This window comes from Malaclemys terrapin, chromosome 1 (genome assembly GCF_027887155.1).
Source record: "Malaclemys terrapin pileata isolate rMalTer1 chromosome 1, rMalTer1.hap1, whole genome shotgun sequence".
NCBI lineage: Eukaryota > Metazoa > Chordata > Testudines > Emydidae > Malaclemys > Malaclemys terrapin.
This window is the reverse complement of record NC_071505.1, coordinates 212,728,253-212,743,233: the sequence shown is the minus strand read 5'-3', so window position 1 is coordinate 212,743,233 and position 14,981 is coordinate 212,728,253. Positions and strand designations below refer to the sequence as shown.

At 41.9% G+C, this 14,981-nt stretch overlaps 1 protein-coding gene across 9 annotated transcripts in view; it reads right to left on the bottom strand.

Annotated features, from left to right (window-relative positions):
- Positions 1-14,981, bottom strand: part of SMPX (small muscle protein X-linked) — a 64,335-nt gene that overhangs the window by 35,480 nt on the left and 13,874 nt on the right. For 5 of the 9 annotated variants that reach the window (XM_054006182.1, XM_054006195.1, XM_054006213.1 and 2 more), the window contains exon 4: positions 11,454-11,607. In XM_054006182.1, the coding sequence (XP_053862157.1) occupies positions 11,467-11,607 (141 nt within the window). In that variant the 3' untranslated portion in view covers positions 11,454-11,466. Of the gene's footprint in view, positions 1-5,751; positions 5,771-9,620; positions 9,640-10,108; positions 10,390-11,453; positions 11,608-14,981 lie in introns of those variants that run through there. The other 4 variants (XM_054006216.1, XM_054006226.1, XM_054006190.1 and 1 more) reach the window with 4 other exon arrangements.

The window sequence follows — 14,981 nt, the reverse complement described above, 5'->3', positions numbered from 1 at the left end:
TCACAGATTGAAATGTCATTAGAGGAGATTTTGGAATTAATTGATAAACTGAACAATAACAAGTCACCGGGACCAGATGGCATTCCCCCATGAGTTCTGAAAGAACTCAAATGTGAAATTGTGGAACTATTAACTACTATTAACTCAGCTTGGAAAAGAGGAGACTAAGGGGGGATATGATAGAGATATATAAAATCATGAGTGGTGTGGAGAAGGTGAATAAAGAAAAGTTATTTACTTGTTCCCATAATATCAGAACTAGGGGCCACCAAATGAAATTAATGGGCAGCAGGTTTAAAACAAATGAAAGGAAGTTCTTCTTTACACAGCACATAGTCAACCTGTGGTACTCCTTGCCTGAGGAGGTTGTGAAGGCTTAGGACTGTCATGGTCAAAGACACCCACACATTGATTTTAGTTTACAGACTCCAGCCTGAGGCGCCAGTTTATTGACATACATACCAGTGCACTGGGGTGCAGTCCGATGACTGACACACCTAGGACTGCTCGCAGGCGGCTTTTATTTCATTAAACAGCAAGCAAAGTACAAACAATACGTCATGAGTTAAGAAATTGGGGTTGGGGTCAGTCCCCCCTTCCCAGCACCTTCCTTATTATTTTCCGAGAATTGGGTGTTTTATTTGGGTACAGGGGCGCTTGGTGGTTTTCCCCCAGGGGTGGAACTTGGCACCAGTTTGGGTAAATTTCTTGGCAAGGTACATGTTATTTTCCGGGGTTTTACGGCTAGGGTTAAGGGGGTTACCATGGGACGCCTAAAGAAGATCTATGATTGGCTAGTTTTGCAGATAGCTGCAACTGCAAGAGTGATCAGCTCGTTGCAAAAGCAATTTCTTAATGTAAGTGGATATTCTGTTTTCATAAACAAGTGGTTATTATTATATTTCATAAACTTGCGGTTATTATATTGCTAAAGCAGTTTCTGTCATAGCCTTTAGCATTGTTCTTTGTTTTTCCTCCCCCCTCCTCTGGCCATTACCCTTCACCGAGTTTGGCAGAGAACCATGCAGTTCAGTCTTGTTCAGGCCTTGGCCTGTACTGCTTTTATACAGGCCGTCAGCATTAACAGTCCTCTGTTAAGGGGTCCGAATCTAGGCCTTTAGAGTCTCTCTGGTTCTTAAAAAGAAGGCCCCCCCAGTTCCCGTTCCCCACAGGACTATAACAGGGTTTAAAAGAGAACTAGATAAATTCATGGAGGTTTAGTCCATTAATGGCTATTATCCAGGATGAGTAAGGAATGGTGTCCCTAGCCTCTGTTTGTCAGAGGGTGGAGATGGATGGCAGGAGAGAGATCACTTGATCATTACCTGTTACGTTCACTCCCTCTGGGGCACCTGGCATTGGCCACTGTCGGCAGACAGGATACTGGGCTGGATGGACCTTTAATCTGACCCAGTATCGCCATTCTTATGACCCCAATATTGAATGAAGTCTACCGGCTCCCTAGGTGCCATCCTTACCTACTGTACCATGCCGGTGCACTGAACTGCTGCCACTGACCAACAATCTTAGTAATAAATGCTACAGACCCGCAGCAATCAGGCTCCAAGCCCCTGATTGGATGGACAGGCAGCATTCTCACTGGTTACCTGGACTATACAAAGACCCCAATAGGAAGAGGAAGCTGTCTGAGCAATAGACCATTGCCTATTGGTTGTTGCCTTTCCCAACCTTGCCTCATCACCTCACCCAACCTCACCTTCCTAACCCGCTGACCAGCGCCATGGATTTGATCTTCTGACTACTGACCCAAGTGAGAATTCTGATCACTGCCCTGGACTGCCTCTGATACAATTGACCTTCTGGCTACCCAACCATCTGCATACACTTGACTACTGCTCTGGACTACTCCCTAGCCCTCCTTGGCCAACAGGCATTACACATGGAAAGGGCAAAGGAGAGCACCTTCACACAGCTGGTAAATTTGGTGTTTTTCTTTGTATAAAGGGTTTAAAAAGGGACATATGTAAAGTACTCCGAGCGTATGACCCTCTGAACTGTCTTGACATGTGAGACACTTCTTTGAGGAAGCCTTAGATGAAGGAATATCCCAGTCCTGACAGCTTGAAAAATGTCTCCTCTCTTTCCTGAGAGAAAATTTCTGCTCTTAAACATTTAATTGTACCTTCCTTCTGATAGTCCTTCCCTGTTCCCGCCCCCATACAAAAAAGCACTCAAACCCATATATATGTTGATCAATTGAATAGGCTACAGACCAACTCACAAAAGCAAGGGAATTCAGAAATTGATATCTAAAGGACAATGTGCCCTTAATTCATCTCTGCCTATCCAATGGAGGGTATAACGTCTGTTACTGGAAAACTCTGGGACTGACACAGGGCCCGGGAACAACAGAGCAGTGACATTGGTAAGTCTGCTTCCCTGGCTTCTGCCTATTTAAGCCTGAACATACATTTTTAAGGCTTTGTATATTTACATTTTATTCCATTTCTATAAACATTTGTGCTTGTTTAGTTTTCAGTATAAGGGCTGCATCCCCAAAGGTTTAAAATAATACCATCTATTTACTGACATGGGTTCCCCTCCCCTGAGTTGGAGCAGTCTTGCTATGAGAATACTTTTTTGGTTCTTTCATGTTTCTTCAGTAAAAGCTCTTATATTCTTTGTCTGCCCCTTGTTTGCTTGCTTGTTTGTGAGTTTGTTTGGAACAGGAAGAGTGCAGATTGCACTCTTTTTTGATTGCTGTTGTTTGCTCCAGGAGTGCCTTTGTGCATCATGAGTGGCTCTGTATGGTTGTGCTGGGCATAGTAGCAATTTAGAACAAGGTTTGCTCCAAGGCAACAAACATGAACAAAGACCCAAGAGACTTAAAAGCGGAAGGATTAATAACAGTGTTATCAAATCAAAGTAAATGTTACCAAAGGGGAGAGGAACTTCTGACTCCGGGCCTCAATGCTGAGGCTTTTACTCTGTCCTTGTCGGTGATTGGGATTTATTGCATTGGTGGTCAATTACAGATGTAGTTGCACCAGTGCAATCCCTAAATGTAGACAAGGAAAGCCATTGTTCGTACTGGTTTGTTTGTACTGATTTCAAGCAGAGGTTTGCTTAACTGGCTTTTGTTATCTACACTTGAGGTTTTCCCCAGAGCAGCTACAACATGCCAATGCCCAAATGTGGAATATAACGTGACACAGGCTCAGAATGAGAGAGACCAAAACATTATTCAAGTAGGAAACTTTAAAATGTTGTGGGATTCATTCACTTAATGTACTCAATTTGGACTTCAGCCTCAATTTCATGATTCTTTATTTACCATGTTAATAATTTTCAACAAGAAAAGTGACAGGACATCCAATTTGTGTGGCACAGAGGTAACCTTGGCACTAAAATGAGTGACATCCATCAAAATGAAGTACGGGTGAGATCATGCAGCTGCACCAGTTGTTGGCCATCAATGGCTGACTCAGGTCTAATTCCAAATACAGATAAGGCCTCAAGACTGGCAAACTGTCACTGAACCCAATGGGAGTTTGCCTAACTACAGACTGAGGGAGAAAGGAGCAAGGATCTCTAGATTTGGCTCCATATATTTAAAACTGTCCTATTTAAAGGCAATAGAAAACATTCCTTATAAGTAGCCTATATAACATCAGTACAAAGTTTCAAATTAGATGACAAAAAATCCAAAGTACATTTAAAAAGTAATTTAGATGATTTCTGAGTGGAGGGCTGTGAAAACGTAATTAGGTCGTCTCCTATCAAATGATAGGAGGAAAAAATTATTAAATGAAATGATGAGGGGACTAAGTCTATGAGAAATAAATTAGCTTGATTGCCATGTCCAACCAATGATATTTCGAATCACTCTGTCAGTTTAATTGACTACAATTTATGTAAATTTGATAAAAATGAGTTGTGCCATTAATAACGGATTGAGTTGCATGTTGTGTGTTTGAGAGCACTTAGCCCTTTACTCTGATTAAGGTACTTACAATCTATGGTGCTGAAGACATTTTGAACTTTGTATTATTTATTACAGGCTCGTCACCATAATGTATGGGTGTACTGCACCTGGCTTAAGCTGATGATATAATTCCCCTGTATAGGGAGGTAAAACCACCATATAATCTCATTCATAGCTCTGTAACTATGTTCTGTTTGATGCTCTCAAGAAAAATCATATATTATGTATTTTTCTCCTGCAGACCATAAAATTTCTAATGACCAAAGGCAACTGGATCCACATGAAGGGGCCTTTAAGCCCATGCAAAGCTCCATTTATGTCAGTGAGACTTTCTGTGGGAATCAGGGTCTGTCTACGCAGATCATATTGTAGAGATGGAGCCTTAGATTTTAGGGATAGATGATCACATGTTCAGAAAGTTCTATGGAGACTGCATTCCAACTGTTTTTTTTTAACTGATATAATTCATATTGCGTATGTAGAGAGGTAGGCAAGAGGCAGAGCAATGCTGTGCTCCATCTTCCCACATACTCTATCCAGCACAACTGGCCAGCATCTCAGGGAAGTAAGCTGTTCCACCAAAAGGGAGACCTGCACCCCTGGTAGCTTCCAGAGGCAGCCTATGTTTCTGGACTTATTTGTAGGATACAACTTTGCACTGCTTCCAACTCAGCAGTGATTAAACAGCAAACTAATCCTTAGAAAGTTATGCAAGAACAGCACTGTTGGAAACTTAGTTTTCAGTGTATATATATGTCTCACAACAAAGGCTCAGGGCACAGTATTATGTAGTACACCATGATCGAAGGAAACCAATTATTTAATAGCCCTCATTCACACACACAAAATGATATGGAAGTAGGGCATTATCTGCTTCTGAACCAATTAGCTGGAACCTTCTCCCTGTTGTTCTGAAAAATTCTGTCTCATTGTAGACTGAAATGAAAAGGTCTATTTGCTGACCCCACAGCACTTGTGAAAAACTTTTTGTTGCTTAGAGTGTATTAGAACTTCTGAGTGGGGTAAACATAAGAGGCTGTAATGGAGTTACTTTATTCGGACTGGGGAGAGGTGCATGCACATATGTTCACAACTTCAAACTTTCTGGAAAGTAGCTCCTGAACATAAGAGGTGCTATAATGGGATATAATTTCTTTAAATTTTAACTACCAGTACATGCTTCTTGTCACATTTTCTATAAAATATGACAGTTCTTTGAATTATTCAAAATTATTATGTCTCATCCAATTATAAAAATTATTTGTTTAAAATAAAGACACTGTTGGTGAATGTAAAGAATTGTTTTGCACATTTCTATTAAAGGAAAAACTAATGCAACTCTTTTCCAGTGTTGAGCAAAATGCTCTGTAATCTTTGAATGTTTACTTTGAAGGTGTCAGTGCAGTTAGTTTTCATGTCCAAAATGGCAACACTCAATTATTGCCTGTTTGATTGGCTCATATAGGTGCTCCTGCCCATCAGTAGGAAGGAGTGTGTTCTGTCCCTCACTCTATCCTGTGTAACTCTCATAAAATTTCCTAGGGTCCTTCACCTGTGCTGAGGTATATAAAGAGCCAAAGTCTCCTCACTCTATTCTCTCCCTCCATGCCCCACATCAAGCCATCGGATGTCATTGGCGCTGTAGGAAAACTCTCCTTGATTTGCAAAGGGGCAGAAGTTAATGGAAGCTGCTCTCAGTAACTTTTGATGGGTAGTGGAGGAGAGGGAATGGAGGTTCTCAGCAATGGCTCCTGGTAACAGTCACAATCTGCTTCAGCGGCACCAGTCTTGCCATTTACTCAGCTTCCAGGAGCTCACTGCCGTCTGGTCAAGAGAAATAACATATGAAGAAATTGGTCTCTAAAAGAAAAAGATGGGGGGGAATAATTGACTTACAACTGGAGCAGCTGGGAATGAGATTGACTGTGTCACCGACTGATGATTTTATTGTGAATCTCATGCTATTTGGTGTTCTTCCTAACGTCTCAACGTCTGGAGACAAGTGATTACATGGGAATCTCCGTTTTCATTTTTAAAAGAAACTTTTCTAGCCCTCGTGGTTGCAGAGAGAAGCCTGAAAACATGACCTGACCATACTCCAAAGGCTCAAAAATCAGAAGGCAAACAAAAAGACGCAAAATAATTTGCTATTAATTATTATTTTATTTTTGATTTTTGATTATGTATTAAATTATTTATTAATTTTAAAGCCAATGTCATAATTTTGGGAGGTCTGATATGCTTGTTGAACACTTGGGGTTGACCATACTGTAAATAGCCCCTTTAGCAGAGGAACAGGGATCGAGCCTCTCTGAAGTTAACAAAAGAGAAACTAGAGGTAAAGAATGCAAAAACTACCTCAGACAAACACTGGGCTAAACAGTGAATGAGTGGGTGAGAGGCAGAGTGACCAGATAGCAAGTGTGAAAAATTGGGACACCTTTTTAAAAAAAAAAAAAAAAAAAGGCAAAGGGGCATAGTTGCCTGTATAAGACAAAGCCTCTAATATCGGGACGTCTGGTCACCCTAGTGGGCGATCATGTTAAATTGACTGCCAGAAACTCATCTAGCCCATTCTTTTCCAGTATCACTCTGGACTGTGCTATCTGCCTCCTACTTAAAGTTCTTAAACAGGAGCACAGCTGCATTATCTTGATTTCCTTTAGATCTGTTAGTCATTACACCAAACTGTTACAAGCGGCTCAGAGAGTGGGTGAGATCTGACACATGTATCCTTTGATCTGCCTTTAGTTATATACATATTTTATAGTCTTGCCCAGGTCAACGGAAACTGAGAGGCTGAGGATATTAAATTATTGGCAAGACTTAGGCTATGAATGTGCTCTTCCATCTTTAGCCAGGTTGAGGACCTCTCTTTGGAGGTGTGGGGCAGAGAGAAGGCTTCCATTATGGTATTCAGGACTTTGCCATAGTCCTAAGGAGTATGCATCCGATGAAGTGGGCTGTAGCCCACGAAAGCTTATGGTCTAATAAATTTGTTAGTCTCTAAGGTGCCACAAGTACTCCTGTTCTTTCTCCCATCAAAGCACCACAGGATAATCCTATAAGTGCTAAGGAAATATCCTGGGAGTTTTTTCTGCATTATGTAAGGAGACAGGCTATTAAGACATATGTGATAGTGGATCCTTATATATGTAAGCTTGAGTTGCTCCTTGTCATAAAACATATTGCTATGTTATTTTATTTAAAGCTCAAAAAAAGTAAAAATATAAATCTTTCTAAGAAAATCTTATACAGTGCAATTTATTTTTCATATTTGCCTAGAAACTAACTCTTTCTCCCCTACTGTGCTCCTTGTGACACTACCACCTCGCCCCTGCGTAAGGGGGGTATACACAGGATGTGGTAGCATATTGCACTATCCTCTGAAGAGACAATCCTGCTCCCTCACCCTTGGCTGCAGAGGGCCCTGCCTGCATCGCAATTACTGCAGTGCAGAAGAAAACTAGGATTTCAGAACTCCATGCCAGGGAGCCCAGGGGGCTTGGGGGAGGAGTGTGTATGGAGCTGGTGAAGCTGCAGACAATCAGATCCATCAGTCATATACCCTGGTGGGGGGAGAGAGGGCAGGGGGCAGGAAGCTGGATGTACAGAGTGTGGGGGGAATGCAGACTTGTAGACTCTACCACAGCCTGGAGCTGGAAGCAACAAACATGCAGTGACTTTTTTATTATTATTGTTTATTGCCTGTGTTACTACTTAGGCTCCCGGAGGGAAGTTTCTGTAATCTCATCCTAGCTCTGAATGGCCCCAGCAGCTCAGGCATAGTGAAGTGGATAGGTTTTCCCCTTAATCTGAAACTCCAGGGTTGTGCTGACTTATCAATATGAGCTGATGCCATGGCAGAGTACAAGCAAAGTGTAGAGTACAAATGTTAGCAGGACAAAGCGTGTTCATTAGAGGAGATGCCTAGGGTTTGTATTCTTGTATTTCAGTGTTAGCGGTTTCCTCTTGTTCTGCTTAAACATAGGGATAAAGGACAAGCTAACTGTGTCTGAAAGAATGACCAGGGAAAGAAAGAAGGAAACCCTCTCAAGCACGATGTAGTTTAAAGGCAATCTATGTTGGGTAATAGAAATGATACTTTTGTACTTACAAACAAGGGTGTGATTGGAAGGAAAGTTAATGTGACCATTTAGCACCACAATAGGGAAATAAACATCTTTTATAAATAATTGATATCTACACATCAAAGAGAGCCACTCTTATAACTAAGGGATAGACGAGTCCTACTACTCGAAGGCTTATTTCTCTCAAGTGAAGCCACTGTTAGAGATGTTGCTCTGTTGACAGCTTTTTAGAGTCCAGACAGATTTCTATGGGTTATTGAGGCGGTAACCCTACAATCACCGCAATACGAAGTCTAGGGCTGCTGAGGAGAACTTTCCATAGCTCTCCCTCCTCCTGTGCTTGTTATTTGACTAAGGGTACGTCTACACTGCAAAAATACCCAGAAGCAGTGAGTCTCAAGGGACTTGGGCTCATGGGGCTTGTACTACTGGACTAAAAATGGCAGTGTAGACATTCCCACTTAGGCTGGAGCCCAGGCTCTGAGACACACCCAGACTCCAGCCCGAGCGGGAACATTTACACTGCTACTTTTAGCCATGTAGTGCAAGCCTGAGTCATTTGACCCTGGCTCCAAGACCTGCTGCCATGGGGCTTTTTTGCAGTATAGATGTACCCTAACTCATTTCTGTAAATTAACAGTAGACTCAGTCCCAAACGTCAGGGTTTAAGACAATCTCTAGCTATTAGAGATCAGAATGAGACCTAATGTGGGGACAGATTATCCCCTGTCTCCCTACGGTGGAGTTCTTACACCTTCCTCTGAAGCACTGGACATTGTCAGCAACAGGATACCCGAGCAGGTGGACCTCAGATCTGATCCAGTGTGGCCTTTCCTTGTTTCCTAAGAGTTGTATTGTTTAATATAAACTGATTTGGGTTTTGACTGTTATATCTGAGAAAAGTTATTTGCTGCAGTTCTCAAAGGAATCTGAACTTTGTCTTCACAGGAAGGTGAACAAGATGGTTTGTGCATATGGGTGACGATATAGAGAGGAAGACTGGGGAGAAGGGCCACACCAAAGGCTGGAAAATAACAATATTGACACATGATGGCCAAACAACCTAAGGGTGCAAGGGTCTGGTAAGTTAGCCTATTAGTGAGCCAAACAACACTTCATTGATAGGCAAGTCATATGGCCGAACATTCTCCTTAGGCCAAATTCTAGCCAAAAGCATGACTGGTACCCAAGTGAGTGCATTTATAAACATGGCCAGAAGAAGGGGCTGGGCCTGCCACCCCATGGCCCCGACAAGGAGTTACTGCACCATGTGGTCTCCTCTTTTGCTTCTACCCACACCTGCAACGAGACTACCAATGTTGCTGCCACCGCTGGAGCTGCTCCTCCAGTCACTGCCAACCCAAAGTGTAGGCTCCAATGGGAAGGAACTGGGCCTACTGCCCTATCCCTTGCTGCTCCCAGCTGGTGATACAGCACCATATAGCATCCTCACCTCCTAATGGAAGCTCCCTGGGCTGGGATATAAAAGCTCCTACAGAGCCAAAAGTTCCCCTTCATCCTTTTATAAGGCATTTCTTAATCCCTTCACTTTCTTGGAGCTACCTGACTCAGCAGCACCCCCATTCTTGTCACTCTCCGAACCTGAGAAGCAATAAAAACATGAGAAGATGGGTCGGGGAAGAAGGGAATACAATTGCAATGGCAAGTTATTTTGCTGTATGATGATCTAACAGCTTTAAAGATTTAATTTAGTTGGGTATCCATCCATGTAGTAATGTATTTTTCTTATATTGCACTTCAGGGCATGTGATAAACATCATTGCCAGATCCCCAGTAGACTAATTATAAGACAACAATTTTCAAACACTAAGAATAACAGTCATCTGAAACTAAATCTGGGGTTAAATTTAGGTCTGAATATCTCTCATAGAGGGAGGAAACTTTAAAGCTCTGCATTAAAAATTCATATTTCTCTGGGCACTGCTTTAACATGATGACTACAATATTACATTTTACAAAAAGGTTAATTTCCCTTTTCCCAGGTTTCCTAAGGAGAAAGCCTCTGTTGTTGTTACTTGAAAATCACAGGAACATTTTGCCACAGCAGGCGAAACACAATAAACTATTAAAGGGGTTTTTTGTTTGTTTGGGTTTCTTTTGTAAATTGACACATTTATGTTGTACACAAAAACAAATAAATGTTACAATGTGTTTTGGGCCAAATCACTGTGATTGCACATCATATCCTTCCAGGCCCCGGATACTCTTCAGTTCTGCAGTTACAGAATCCTCCTGCATTACGTTTTATATTGCTTTGTTCTTCTTTTATGTGAGTAGGCAGAAGATTCCAGATGCCACTCTTTTATTTCACTTACAGCTTCTCTGCCCTTTCTCCAGGACACAAAGGACTTGTTTCAATAGAAGTAATTGGCAAATGTACTGTTCTGTTAGATACTATGTGACCCAAATCACTTTTGCTATTTTTAGCCAGGTTCAGTTGCCCCCCTCCCTGTAGAACTGAACCCTCATCGTTACTGCCTGATGCACCTTTACAGATTCAGGCTTTTGAAGGAAGTCAGCCAATGCTGTTTTTAATAGAGATGAAGGTTCCTTGCTTTAGGACTCAAGTCTAAAAATAGCCAGAACGTAAGACAACAGAGGCCGAGATTTAGAAAGATTTACAAGACTTGTTCAAAATCAGGTGAAAATAATTTTAAAATCAATGTTTTTGCTATGTTGATGAATTTTTCTTTTTAAAAGCTTTGCTACTGATCATAGACAAACTCCTAATTGTGAGAGAGTGTGTGTGTATGTGTTTGCACACATGTGTGTGCATATATCTCTTGGAACTACAAAAATAAAATAAGTAAAATGTTTACCTAAAGGAGGTAGTACTTCCTGACCTAGTTGTTATGCATCACAATTAACTTCTTTATAGTTTATGTACATAAAAATAAGTTCTATATTCTGCCACTTGTTCTGCACAAACAGGGGTGTGCATGATTGTGAGACAAGAACTTGGCATTATTAAGCTGACTGTAATATTCATAATAGCAGAGTATTTATTTTTTTGTTAGTGAGGCTGGTACATGCCAAAAATGATCAGATGCAAACTCTCAGGTGCTCTGCTACAAGATTTGTGTTTTAAATGCTGTAGAATTCCAGGGACCATGAACGTCTATTCATGAAGCAGACTCTCTTTCAAATTTAGGGCCTGTTCCACAGTCTACTAAGTCAATGGAAAGACTCCCATTGACATAAATGGTCTTTGGATCTGCCTGTCATTCCTAAATAGGGTGACCAGACAGCAAGTGTGAAAAATCAGGACAGGGGGTGGGAGGTAATAGGAGCCAATATAAGAAAAAGACCCAAAAATCGGGACTGTCCCTGTAAAATCGGGACATCTGGTCACCCTATTCCTAAAGCCACAGCAAAGGAAGATCTCTTTTACTCACCTGTTCTTTTCTACTACTGGTCAGCTCTGGGGACAAATTTCAGCTCACTCTTTATATTCTGGATCTCTGATAAGTTGACAGCAGGGCCTGGAAGTTTCTTGGCTCCTGGGAGCTGCTTCTTCTCCTTCTCCTCCTCTGTAGAAGCAGGAATGCTCTGTGCAAAGGGTAAATAGTCACCTTACGATAACCGTACAAATCTCTTGAGCATAAATAGAGGTCAGTTAATTGGGAAATGTGAAAAGGTTTTTTTGATGCTAAATGTAATCACAATGGAAACTGGACAGCTGTAAGAGGGAATTAACTTGATTAGTAGATGCCTTGAGATGCCTACATGTGTTTTGAAAAAAATGTTATTGAAGTGTACTGAATGCACAAGGATTTACATCTCTGTACATGTGAGTAGCAATTTACTATGTTAAAGGAATAATGGGAAGTGAATCTGGTGGAGTGCCATAGGCAGCCAAAAGGAAGAAAAGTAAATGTCCATTTTAATCACCTAATATCTTGTAGAGTTAAATAGCCATGAGCTCTAGCTACTGAGAAAACTAATATTCTGCACTTGTGATTTTTAACCCTCAGCAACTCCCGAGTCTCTGAAGAGCAGAGCTGTGATGGTAGCTCATGGGCACTAAGGGCCTGATCCAAAGCCTATTAAAGTCAATGGGAGTTTTTCCATTGACTTCAGTGAGCTTTGGATCAGGCCCTGTGGAAGAGATGGATTTTGAGATATTTGCGACACAGCCTAGTGGGGAATCTTTAAAATTAAGACCAAGATCGGAGTCTGGAATCAAACAGGGAGCTAATGTAGTGTGTTGGAACACTGGGGGTGAGGATGGGGTATGTTCTTGTCATCTGTGTTAGTTATAAGAAGGCCTACCACATGCTGTATTATCAGCAGCTTCTTCATGGTCTTCCATTGACAACCCTTATTTGTCGTACAATGCCATGACTGAAGCTGGAAGTGATAAATCAATGTGGCTGGTCCAGCTATGACTGGAAGGGATGCATTTCTGGCTTCTAACACTATGTGGAGTAGTGCTGGGTGAATTTTTCTACATACAACTTTTTTTTCAGTAAAAAGTGCACATTCGGTGATACCAAATACCTTCTTGAGTACATGTTGATTTTGCTGGATTTTCCATTTTGAAAAAAAAAAAATTAAAAGTTCAGAAAAAATCAAAACAGTCAGTTTTGAAATTTTCTAAATGAAATGTTTTGATATTTCAGTCTGAAACAACTTTTCCTTTCAAAATTTCCTTTAATTTTATTTTTAAAAATTCAAAGTTATTTAAAAATGCTCAAAATCACAAGGAAAAATTTCATTTTTTTTAAATGAAATGCTTTGTTTGATCCAAACCCATTTTTTTCTTTTCTAAATTGCCAACGAACAAAAAAACCTGTTTTTCACCCAACTGTAATTCAGATGTCCAGAAGTAGTGAAACATTCAGAACAAGCCCAGAACTGTGTATTACCTTGTTGTATCAATTGGTGGGTAAATGCCCTCAAAAGATGGTGAAGTCATGGTTTTGGCCAAGTCTTCAGAATCTTTCATTCTGCCCAATTACATCATCCTGTCTTTCTTGGATTTAGGTTTCAGTCAAGCTAGTCTTAATACAAGTACAAGACAGCTGGTGACAGCTTCTCTCTGTGAGAAGGAGATGTCAAGCCAGGTGCCATCTGTGCAATGCTGTTACTGAAGACAGCCTAATTCTTCCCCTCTCATCCCCCCATCCCTAATTTCTACTGTTTCCTTGACATTAAGACTGGAAAGGACCATTTATTATTATTATTATTAATAGTAGTAATTGAACATTTATACTGTGGCAGTGCCTACAGTCTACAACCGGGACATCTCATCTCCATTGAGCTGATGCGTGGGAAGGTAGTTTTCCAGCAAGGAGGTTAAGATTTTTCCAGCCTAGGTTCTATATCACGATTTCTCAAACTTGTTTTGCTGGAACCCCCTTTGAAAATATTTCAGGCTCTTGTGATCCCCTCCCCCCACAAAAGTAACCACACCCTCCTATACCATACCACTATTACTTCTGTGCTGCTGCTGGCAGCGGCACTGCCTTCAGACCTGGACACCCAGCTCTGAAGGCAGCGCTGCCACCAGCAGCAGCACAGAAGTAAGGGTGGCATGATATGGTATTGCCACTTACTTCTGCACTGCTGCTGGAAGCTGCACTGTCTTCAGAAATGGGTGCCTGGTTAACAGCCGCCCTCTCTGGTTGCCCAGCTCTGAAGGCAGCGCAGAAGTAAGGGTGACAATACCGTGACCCTCCTGCAATAGGCCTGTTGACCCCCTTTTGGGTCAAGTTTGAGACACACTGTTCTATATGATTACAATATCAATCTGTAGTGGTTGGAGCTGAATGAATAGTTTTGCAGCAAATAGCTTGATTAATTTATCCTCTCTTTTTTTAGTCAAGGAATATCCACTAGGGGATCATGATTTCATTAAATTAATGTATTAGGTGGATTTAGTTGACATTCTTTTTTGTTTGTTTGTTTGTTCAGTGAGATTTTCTCTCTGTGGATCGACCTTGCTCTTGATATTCAAAATTCAAAACTGGTTGGTTGTGATTGGTTCTGTAAGTCATAGTATTATTTCTAGTCATTGATTGACCAAATATAGCTCCAGGAGGAAGAGGTTTCAGAGGGGTAGCTGTGTTAGTTTGGAAGTGAAGAAACAGATTGCCAGAGCCAGAAGGGTACCCAGAATTCACCTATTATAGGACAAGCCCAACAAAAAAAGTAACAGAACATCACTAGCCATCACCTACAGCCCCCAGCTAAACCTCTCCAGAGCATCATCAAGGATCTACAACCTATCCTGAAGGACAATCCCTCACTCTCACAGGCCTTGGGAGACAGGCCAGTTCTCGCTTACAGACAGCCCCCCAACCTGAAACAAATACTCACCAGCAACTACACACCACACAACAGAAACACTAACCCAGGAACCAACCCCTGCAACAAACCCTGTTGCCAACTCTGTCCGCATATCTATTCAAGGGATACCATCATAGGACCTAATCACATCAGCCACACCATCAAGGGCTCATTCACCTGCACATCTACCAATGTGATATATGCCATCATGTGCCAGCCAGGGGCGTCTCTAGGCACCAGCAAAGCAAGCAGGTGCTTGGGGCAGCCCATTTGCAGGGGCAGCAGGGATCCAGCATGAGAGCTAAGAACCAACAGGGGGCCCTGGGAGCTGTAGTTCCTTGGTTAGCTCCCTGCCTATAGAGCCAGCCCTGGAGCAGGGAAAGAACTACATTTCCCAGCATTCCCTTGGCCACTACCAACAGGAAAGAGGGGGAGGGAGTGAGGAAGCTGAGACCCCATGCTGCAGCCTGCTGTGAATGGAGAGCTGCACTGTGAGTAGGGATACCATATTTTAACATTCAAAAAATAGGACACTTCATGGGGAGGGAGGGTAGCCCCCATCCACTCCCTCCAACTGCCCCCCACAGAAACCCCAACCCATCCAACCTGTCCCCTGACCACTTCCTCCCAGG